At 48.6% G+C, this 11,428-nt stretch overlaps 1 protein-coding gene across 1 annotated transcript; it reads right to left on the bottom strand.

Moving 5' to 3' along the window:
* Positions 1–998: 998 nt before the first annotated feature.
* Positions 999–1,637, bottom strand: LOC131265199 (uncharacterized). The gene has a single exon (XM_058267461.1). The coding sequence runs from the start codon at positions 1,635–1,637 to the stop codon at positions 999–1,001; it is 639 nt and encodes a 212-aa protein (XP_058123444.1).
* Positions 1,638–11,428: the final 9,791 nt, after the last annotated feature.

Genomic DNA, 11,428 nt, shown 5'->3' with positions numbered 1-11,428 from the left:
TATTGGAGGACGAGCATAGATCGGTATATGCATATTGGATGACGACGGTTTCGATGGTTCCGACCGGGAAACCCACTCGGAAAATCCATTAGCCGAGGCGCCGGGTTGTAATGATCAAAATTGAATGTTATGTGCTCGTGCGTATTATGGTGCTACTTATGGAGAAATTATTTATTGCAAAGCCTAATTGGTGTTCGCCATGCTGCTAATCAGCGTAATGTAGCTGTCCAATAACTTTGTTCGGCGTAGTTCGTTCGTGTTCTTGGCTGGTTAAGAATGTAGGTCTGATACAGATTGCTTTGGAGCAATTACAATAATTCCAATATCTTGTAACTGTGAGTATCATTAAGTTTTGATAAGGCCGATTTCGGGCTAGGTTTTCCACCAACTTCACCAAACCGCACCGGTTAACACTTGCGTGTGCCATTTTTAACACATCCAAACCTGAACCTGGTTGACCTCCTTTCCGTCTACCGAGAGCAGTCCGGGGGTGCTAACTTGCGCACCTTTAGCCCTGACATACAGCCGGGCCGACGGGAGTGTGAAGGTCTTCCTCGTTCGTTCGCTCGAGACTGGATGAGTTGTTCCACCTACGTGAATCCAGTTCTCCGTGCATCGATTCGCAAGGTGTCTGTGATGTGCCGGTGCCGCAGTTTATTGCATATGCCTACCGCCCCCCGAGGGTTGATAAGTTGATTTTCTTCTTCAGTGAACTCCGAGCTTTTACTCGAGTGAGACGCAAAGAATGCAGTTTGCGATGAGTGTCACACGTTTATTGACCGGTCGTGATGGTAAATGTATACAGCACGTTCCGGGACGAGATCTTGGAGCGCTATTCTCCGCGTTATTCGGTTCAATGTTCTGGCGTCGTAAAATCTCTTTGCTCCGAGCTAAACCAAGGAAGTGATTTGCACGAATGCGGTTGTCCTAGAAGCTAGCGAACATGCTAACGAGAAAAGTGATTTACCAGAACGCCAACAGTGGGAGACGGGAGAATTTTATTGGACAAGACTAGAATCATTCATAGTTAGACTATCGTCAAGTTCCTCCAGCAGGCATTCTATTTCCTTCAGCTGCTTCTGATCGATGACTCGACTACGGTGTAGCTCTATCTTATAACGGGCCAACAAGGCGTATAACCTAAGCAACTCCTCGATTAGTTCCTCGAACGGAACCACATCCATTTCTTGGCGCGATGGTTCGCGCAACGGTTCCTCTCGGTCGCAACTGGTTCCACTGCTTTGCTGAAGCTTCCCATCGCTATCAGTCGGTCTCGTCTTCGCTGTAAACTTACCGTAGGCGAGTTGAACCAGTGACTGTACGCACCTCAGGTACGCCATGACAAAGTGCAGCTCATCCGTCTGTTGGCTGTAGGTGGACTCGAGGAAATCCAACGCCCAACCGATGCTTTCGGTGGAAATCGACGCAAAAAATCGCTGCCTGAACGTATCGAAGCAATGCCAGATGACGCCGAGCATGTGATCGAACTGCTGGAGTAGGCTCCCGGGGCGAATGGCGTGAGGTTCCGGGATGCACTCGAGAGCGGAGCGGAAAGAATCCTCGCTCGATCTCGGGGACGCTGGCCGATTGTTCGGTTTTTCGGTTGATTCTTGTTGCACGATCAATTTAGCACTCATAATTGTGATGTTAAATGCAGGCTTGACAAATTTAATGATTAAGAAGTTTCCCAGAAGTTGTAGAAATACGTTTGAAACATTACAAAAATGAAGAAATGGTCACTTGAATAGAAAGGTTAAACAATCGGAATTTGAGATCCAAGTACACTTTGTTTAGGTTTTTCAATATTCAGGGAAGCTTCTAGCCTCCTTCGTTGAATAGAAATCAACTAGAACAGGTATCAAGCCATTTTTCTTGTTATTTTATACATCGTGCAATAATATTTTCAAATGACCTTTAATTACCATAATTTGCTTTTCTTCATACTGTATGATTATTAACATTTTATTTATAACTATTTCTTTTCGCTTCTTTCAGAAAACAAACCGTTCGTGAATAGTGCTATCCATGAGCTGGAGAAGAAGCTCTCATCCGCCACTGCCAATTTAAGCTGCCAACAGCAACCCGAATCTAGTTATCAGCAACAACGACCGTTGCCACACTCATCCGTTCATTCGCTACCGTATCAGGAGAGTCATCCGCTGCTGCAGTACAATCAATCACTTCCGCAGCATCAGCATCTCACACACCACCAGCTGCATCATCAACATCATCAAATTTCGCACCAAGAACAACTGTATCAACATCTGCCGCAGCATCACCATCGAGAGGAGCAGTTTTACACGGCAGACATCGACGCTACGCCCACTTCCAACGAAGGCTCCAGCTTGCATGCAATTCTGCAGGTGATTCGTGCCGAGCAGCAGCAGCAGCAGCAGCAAGCTGAGCAACCCGATTCAAATCATTGTGATCATCTCTACCACACCGGACCGGCCAGTCCTTCTCCATCACTCGAGGTGCTAGCGCCTGCTCCACCAGCTCCAAAGTTCAGTGCCGTCAACTTCCGGCGCATCCATCGCCATCCGCCGGTTTCGTTCCCGAAGCGACCCCTGGTAACGCAGCGCTCCCTCGGTTCGCCGCCTTCGGTGAACCTCGGCTCGAGCTACTCACCGTCGGGTTTGGCTGGAAGCACCGCCAACGGCAACGGTGGAATATTCGGGGTGCTCGCTGGACCCCTGCCGATTGCCGGACACGCTGCGGGACAGCAAGTAGTAAGGCGACGTTCCAGGGGGGCCGGCTCGCGAAGGCATGAGGCCTTCGTTAAGACGCGCTCCAAAACCATATCGGACTTCTTCGGGCCCGAATCGACCCCGGTCAGCCGACTGCTGAACATAATATGTCAAGAGAAGGAAGCGGAAAGGGTAGCAGCGAATACCATGAACAGCCAGCAGCAGCAACAGCCGCCACCGGCGTCCCGCACGGGCGCTGCTTCGTCCAAGTCGTCTACAAGCGGCGGACCAACGTCGTCTAGTCAAAGCGGCTCGACCAGGGTGCTTAGGTCAGCCGTGGCCGGCGGCACGACTGGCAGCAGCTCGGCGGGTGCCCGTTCGCGCAAGGAGAATATCGTACCGGTCGGCGGGGCAGCAGCTTCCGGCTCGGACAGTGGCAGCAGCGGAAGTGCCGCGGCCGCCCCGGTACCAGTAGATCCGGCCTACGCCGCCAAGGATATAGATAGGATAGCGAAATATAAAGCCGATAGACGTAAAGCCATTTACTTAAGAAACAATGTCCACGAGAATGAAAATGAAAGACTGGAACCTAGCAAAAGGTAAGTCGCGGGGGGACCAGAAACAGCACAATTTGACCACCATAACCGATCACCTTTTTCTACCGTAGATCATCATCTAGAACACCGAATACTCTTCCATCAAGTGCAATTCTTAGCAATTCATCGTTACCAGCACCACCATCGAAACACGCCGCCACCGCCAGCACCAGCAACATTAGGCGTCCCCACTCGGCCGGTACCGTACCCGGCGCGACGAAAGTTCCTGCAGTGCGGCCGGTGCCGTCGAGCACACGGCTGGCCACGGCAAGCGCCGGTGCGCGGGAGCGCAGTGCTAGTAGTAGTAGTAGCACGGTGACCCACAAGCGGGTCGGGGACGAGCGGACCAATGGTGCGGGCGCAACAACAGTGGCGGCCCCGGTCACTTCCATTTCTCCGTCGAGCCAAGCCGTTGCAATGCAATCGAAGCAGATACGAACGACGCGATCGTCCCGGTTGCGTGCTGCAGCCGCTCACGGTGAGTAATCGTTCGGACGGATGGATCCGTTAGCTTCCGTAGCTGAAGAATACTCGTGTAGAGCAGCCGCTAGGGTTTCGTTGGCTTTGTTAGGGTTTTGGGCAACATATATGGAGCATCCGCTTTGATTAAGTATAGTTACGCACGGGACGCACCGTCTAGTGTTTAGGGGCGTATGTTTAATTTTTGGGGCTTCACCTAATCTGCAAATTCTATTTAAACAAATGGTAGTTGATTAGTTTTCTTCCATTCATACATATTATTTTAAATACTCATATGCAAATAACGTTTCTGCTCGTTGTTAGAAATTGTATAATCGTTTTTCTTCAGAAACAATTTATTTAGCTTCTTTAATACGTTAAAGCAATATCGGTTTACATTCACACTGCTTTTATATTTCATGTTTTTATTGGTCAAAAGCTACCTGCTGAGACTAGAACTCTTACAGCTCTTATCTTCATCCATGTATGTAGCTTCGTGTGCTTGTGTCACTTTGCTAACCCATGTTTCTTTTGCTCTTGTTAACTTATTTAATTTTATGTTGCTCACTCTAAATATATTTGTCGTGCTTTTATTCTTGCTAAGAAATGTTGGAATTTTCCGTTACTCACACCTGTTTCAAACGATTTTGTTTTATTATCAATCCAAAACCCATAAATTACACTATTTAGCTTTGAGTTGAAACTGAAAGTGATATTAAAATGAGCAGATAAAATGAATTAAATTCGGCCAACGGCCAACGGTTAAAAATTACACCGGTAGCATAAATTGAAACACACTTTGGCTTATGCCGCGCTCATTAGCGCCGAGGTCCTGCGTGTGAAAGTTTATTCACGACTACTTCAAGTTCTCTCGTTTGGTAGAAGTAGAAGGTGAGATAAAAGATGCAAAAAAAAGATGGTAATGAAATTAAACAACCAAATGAAGTGCGCGACGGCCGGCACAATTAAGGGTAAACCGAAGCTCATTAAACCGTAGTTACGATACCGTTCGGATTTTTGTTTCTTTTCCATCGGTAATCAATTGTAAGAGAGGTGCTTATTTTCACAGCGTTCGAAAGATTACTTTGGCGGTTTTCGTTTGTCGTTCGCTGGCGTTTTCCTGCGAACCATGAACACTTGAAGCATGGAGAGATTGCCAGTTGTAGGAAGGTGATCCCCACGCATCACCGATTGGGATTGAAAACGAAAGCATTTCCAATGGTTGATGGTGGGAAAATGGAAGTTTTTGGAAAATGAGCTAAAAGAAATACATGTGGCCGTTTGTGTGTATGTAAAAGGTTATTTTAATCTTTTACCACACGATACGACTCATTATACAATTTTCACTTAGCTTCGATATGACCGATGTTTGTTTCATGCAATTATGTTGAAAGGGGAAACGAACACTTAGAAAATCGTAAAGAATAACAATTATCTTCGCACGCGGCAAATTGCTGTAGCCAGAGTGAGATAGCTTTAGTATTTTCTTATGAGAGACAATCTTTTTACCATGAGCATGAACGCTTATGCTTTTAACATAATTTACCACACACCACACCACAAACACACTCACACACGTGCTTCCAACTATTGGCACTATTCATTGGAATAAACGGAATAAATCTTCTCAAATGATACCTTTCCTAACTTCAATTAGGTTCAATTTCCATTATGATGTAAATTTCTGTCCTACATTCTACAAATGTATTGCCTGTAAATATTAAGCTTATCAATGTATGAGTTGTCTTTCGAATTAGTTTATGTCCTTCGTAAATTTATACTTAGACTGGTGTGGTTCTTCCACTATTTATAAATGGTTATCATTATTTAACTCATTGTTATTTAAACACCCAACAGCGGACAAAACGATACACATTGTACACGAACTAATAACGATTGTTAATTTTTTATTACTGTTTTCTTTTCTTCGGTTTCGACTTTGCAACTTTGTTTGTAATCCCGCGTGACTATTCTGCTAAACGTGTTAAAACAACCACCACATCCAATCGGCATGACAAATTGATGACCACCTACAAAAACCCAACAAACAAATCCAAACAAATAAACAAATTGAATGAATATTGTAAAACATCAACCCCTCACTACACGGAACTGCTATCCTGGCCAATTGGGATCAATGCATTGGAATATTGCGTCATAACTCAACACCCATTCAACAACCCCCTGGACATACATGTGTTTCGTCGGGAAATTGTTGATACTGTTGTGTTGATTTGTTTGCTGTGTGTTACACTGTAATGAAACACCTTTGCCACGGGTGGCGCAAATGGAACCAACCGATGGCGCTGTGCAGATAAGGAACGATCGCCAGCTCCGTCCAGCAAACCATCCTTCTCCGGCTCCACGACGCTGATGTCCACGAGCGGGGAAGATCAACCGAAACCGCAACCCCTCGAACGATCACAGCGATCGCAGTTCCATCGAGCGCCGGCAACCTCATCGTCCCTGACGGTGGGTGCATCCCGGGGCGCAGCGTCCCGCCAATCTCCCGGCACAATAGTAGGCAAACATTCCAACGGGAGCACCGTGACGCCGTCGGTAAATGCGATCTCAAGAACCAGTAAGCTTTCGCAACCGTTGACGAAGCGGGAACAGACGGCAAAGAAAATGCCTCCCTCGGTGGGATTGGTCGATCTGACGGCGGGAAGCAAGCGGCTCGTACCGTCTATAGCGGTCAACATGAAGCAGAGACTGAAAACGATGACTGAGACAATCAAAGGTGATCGAGGAGGAGGAAAGTCAACACCAGCTACAGCCAGTGTCGCGAAGCGTAACGTTCTAGCAAAGGGTCGTGCTGCTGCTCCCGTTACGATTGAACCTCCTTCACCCACGCAAAGTGGCGTTCCCGAGCAGATGACCACCGTGACGGACCTACCGAAGGCGGAAGCGATAATTTCCAACGGATATGGGGGTGATTTTTTAGAGCATCCTGGTGTCGCGAAGAAAATCGCGAATCCCAGCACAGCGAACGTTGAGGAGGTGAATTCGTCACAATCGGTCACCGGTGGCGGTACGCCGAGATTTAGAACATCCACTATGAAGCGGTCACATTCGAGCCGACCGGAAGCGGTGGCCCTACCGAAGGACATCATTGGCTTGAGCCCGGTCAAAGGCAACGTTGACGTAATGACCAAACAGCGGCAGAAGGTCGAGCAGGAGCAGGATCCCTCGAAGGATAAATCGGCCAAGCGTAAATCCTTTCTTAATCGCTCGCAAACTGAAGAGTCAGCCAGCGGTGCAAGTAAGTTCCCCTGCCCCGCCTGGGGGGTGCGGTGTCGAAGTTTTTTGGAGAGGATTTACTGGCGTTTGTGTGGTACTCCTACCCGTCCTCTCCAATGTACAAAATTGCAAACTCCTGTAACTGTTTTTGGTAGAAAACATATCTCTCCCAATGTCAATATTTGAATGTCTAATTTGTGTCTTGATTTCGGCGATGAAATTGTGCTTTTTGTGCCCCGACGTGTTTTGTGCTCAACTGTGAACTAACTTTGTCTGCAATTAAAAAAAACAGAAAAAAGATATTTTAAAGCAACCAGCAAACCCTGTTTTAACATTAACATATACTATTTACACAGCATTTTTAAATTGATCTTATATTTACATAACGTCGTTGTTGCATGTGCTTTTTTTAAATCATCCTCTTTCGACATTCATTCATTTGTATTCTAATTTTTATGAAAAAATAGTTTGTTAACCTTGTGGCAAAAATTTGTTCCGAAGATCCGTAAAACCCCATTTCTCTCTCTCTGTCCTAGATAATGATACAATAGAATAATTTTCTGTAGCAGCATCCTTAAGTAAAACCAAGTAGACTCTAACACGCAGTTAAATGTGCATTCAGGTTGAAAACTGTCCAAAACGCAGCAATCCATTCTAATGTTGATTTTCTGATATTTTAGGATCCACCTCGAGAACGTCGTCATCGTCCGATCGTTTCCAGCGTCGCCTAAAGATGCCCCACGGCAGCCCGGACATGCTTTCGTCGAGCAACCGGTCGTCACCGTTGAAGTCGGCGTCCGCGTCGTCGTCGGCGACGGAAAAGTCGCCCACCGTTTCCCCGCGCCCATCCGTATACTCCTCGGCGCGGTCAAGCCCGAAGCATCCCACCGGTTCGTCGCCGCCCACCATCCTGTCCGGCGGTTCTTCGCCGGTTCGCATTTGCTCGCGTATGTCCGCGGTCAGTGGCAGTGGTGGTAGTGGTGCGAACAGTCCCAACGTAGGCACCTACTCTCGCAGCCCACCACTTGCGTACCACATGGAGCAAGCACGCCGGGAGCTGGCTGTTGTTTCGCCGCCACGAACCCACCGACTGCTGAAGATAGTCAACGAAGCGTCATCGTCAGCCGACCAGTCGACGAAGCCGCTTTTAAACGATAGACTAGATAGCGAACAACAATTAGCCGCCGCCACTGCCAGCAAGGGGGAGAACCAAGTGGAAAAGCCTTCGCTTTCGTTGGACACACCATCAGCCGTTCCGTCGTCAGCGGCCGTCGAGGAAGAGCCAGCGGATGACGTATGTGTGCAGGACGACGCCGAGGAGTTCGCGAACGCTGAAGCTTCGGTGCCCGTCGTAGAAGAGATCGATGAAATATCAGAGGAGCAGTCGTCCTCGATTGGTCAATATTCTAAATTTAGTCAAATTTTAAAATCACCCACACTAGAGGTAACAACAATAAGTGATATGATGGGAAACCTAGCGATAGTCGATTCCAGAGAAGACGAAGAGGCAGAGGTAGAGGCACGGGAAGAGGAGGAGATGCATGTGCTATCAGTGCTGGAACAAAGCTCGCCACCCCTTGCGTTAGAAGTGATAGATCAAAATGGGGATGAAGATCACGGTTATGAGGAAGAAGAAGAGATGAAGGCAGGTCCTTCTGGGCTGTGTATGGCGAAGGAGGTACATGAGGGAGCGATGCAGTACTCATCTGGCCACGACGTCGATTACGATGAAGATGACGATGGGGAAGAAGATGAGCAAGAGCGTCTGGGTCAGCCTTTTGTTAGCGAGTCGCGTGGCTACATCGCAGTGGTGGACGTTGGTGAAGATGATCCGAACGAGGAAATGCGTCCTGCCAATCGAATCCTATTTGACGATCAGTTTAACGACGAGTTCGTGGTGATCGAAAACAGTCCCAAGAGTCAGCTGATTCATTCGCTTGACGAAGAGGACATTATCGTGTTGCGTGATGGGGAAGATGCTGACCCCGACCTGGAGTACGCAGAGCGCCCACCGTCTCGTCCCTCGAGCGGTGGTTACCTTGAGAAGAAGAAGAAGCTTGTGAAGATGAGTTCGGTGGAGTGTTTCGAGCGGAAGAGCTTATCACCACAGCGCAAGCAATGCGGCTCCTCGTCCCCCATCTTCCGGGCGAAGAGCATGGACGAAAGCAGTGCCGTGCTGGGCAGCTCGTCTTCATCGGGTGCAACGGCGGGAACTTCGAACCACATCGTTTCGATACTGAAGCGCAAAACCGTTGAATCGACGGCGGCCAGCTCGGCGTCGAGTAACGCGTCCCCGGTGACGTTTTCACCCAGCGTCGTCGATACGCCAATCCGCTCGAACCGGAAGCAGGGCATACTGAAGAAACGTTGCTCGCTGGACGAGAGCCGCTACAGTCGCAGCCATTCGCCGGACGATCGATCGATTCTGGTGCGGCACACGAGACGCAACAGCTTCGAGGACGGGGCCAGTTCGTCCGCCAGCGTTCAGCAGCAAGCTCACGGTATACTGAAGCAGAAAAGCTACGAGTCTCGGGAGGACGTTTCCGGTGGGATGGCGACCGGAGGTACGAGCAGAAACTCCATGGCGAGCGGATGCTCTAGTGGGGGTGGTGGCGGTGTTAGCAGTGCAGCTAGTAGCAACGTGTCACACGGCATTCTGAAGAAGAAAAACGATAGCTCTTCGACGTCGACGCCCAGCGAGCAGCCGAAGCATGTTTCCATCTCGCAAGCGGTTATCCTGGCGGCGGCCGAAATCTGCCACGATATGCTGCTGGTTGACGAGGACGGTGACAGTGGTGGTGGTGCGTACGACATTAAGCCGATCCTTAAGACTGACCACCAGGCACCGATGGCACCGAAGCCAATTCTGAAGAAGAAGTACTCATCCGAGAACGAAGAGATACGACCGATTCTGAAGAGCTCACGGAAGAGTTCGCGGGAGGAAAATTCCGATTCAGAGGAAATGAAACGATCGATTCTCAAAATCGATTCACCCGCCAAGCGACGCTGCTTCGTGGATCAATCGACCGGTTGCGGTGACATAATGCTAGGTAGCACTGGTTCCTCCGATGTTTCGCCACCGAGCGCACTATCGTTGCACAGCCGTTCGCTCGATCACCCGGATCCGGTCGCGGTGGCACCGATCGTACCGCAGGTAACCAACATTGAAAAGCCGATCATTTCCGTCGCGGAGCGAATTCGCAATATGGAAAAGTTCCTCTCTGGTAGCGGAGGCCAGTCGGCGGCCAGTTCTTCGGCCGGTGGAGCACCACCGAAGCAGCAAAGCCCATCCACATCCGCCCTCAGCCGCAGGGAATCGTTCCGCTACAAAAACCAGCCGGTTAATTCAACGGAGATCAACAGGTAGGTTAAAACAAGTGGTTAATGTGGTAAGCTAATGCAAAATTCCAATAGATGGCGCTGCAACTTTACCCCAGACACACTTAGCTGAGACACTCGATGGGGGAGCGCTGGCGAATAGAATATAACAGAAAAACTGTTCGAATTCACGTTTTTTATAATTTTAATTGATATTATGTTTATGTTACATTCAGCGGTATGCAACAAGTGGTATTTTAAAGGGATTTTCTTTTAAGTTATAAAAATGATTGCACAAACAAGCTGTCTATGGTAAACGAGAAACAAGCAAAAGAGGTTAAATGGCTTGGCCGTCCGCTACAGTTGAGCGGTAGCGCCGGATAGAATATCGTCCCATGACCGCTGGGGCTCACCACCTTGACGACGTGTGTTCGATTCCCAATCGAGACCCGGACACCCTGCCCCTGCCCTGTGCGAAAGAGGACTGACTCTCCACGAGCACAAAGAAAAAAAGTTTAATAAGCTCTTAACGGACAGGCATGACCAAGAAGACATTTAAATGCTTACCATTACCCTTCCCGATTGAAGCTATCACTAATAATTCCGCTCAATTTTAAAATATGGGCGTTATGGATCGTTTTTTCCCCTTTCCTTCGTAACTCATCTGTTTATGCTAAAATTATCCAAAACCTTTGATCCATACTGCCACTACTCGCCCACGGGAAGTGGTTTGGTTTATGCTGTTGAGCTACTACAGACCCTCCGTTTGTAACGTGATCGAGGGCGCTTCCGTTTGCTTATCCAGAGCAACCAGGAAGGTTGCCGTTTGGTTACACTAACCTCCGGCGAAACCGCGGTGCCGAGGGTGCGTATTCTATTTCTGGCGCTGCTCTCAAAACTGGCGCTCGATGCAACGATATTTTGGGATCAGCCGTTCCTGTGTTGTGGATGCCGTTGTTGATGCCGTGTTTTGATTCGCTCCACGTCTCCCTGTGTTTTGGTCGACGCTGCCGCCGGTTGCAGGCTGACGTTTTGCAGTGGAGATTCCGTTCCGACTGCAAGCGATATCATCGCTTCCAATATCTTGGTTGGAGAATTTCCACCCACTGCTTGGGGAAGGCATATACA

The sequence above is a fragment of the Anopheles coustani genome, chromosome 2 (assembly GCF_943734705.1).
Source record: "Anopheles coustani chromosome 2, idAnoCousDA_361_x.2, whole genome shotgun sequence".
Classification (NCBI taxonomy): Eukaryota; Metazoa; Arthropoda; class Insecta; order Diptera; family Culicidae; genus Anopheles; species Anopheles coustani.
This window is presented reverse-complemented; position numbering and strand designations above follow the sequence as displayed.

Excerpts from the sequence above, each read along its gene's own strand:
- LOC131265199 (XM_058267461.1), bottom strand. The coding sequence starts at position 1,637 with ATGAGTGCTAAATTGATCGTGCAACAAGAATCAACCGAAAAACCGAAC.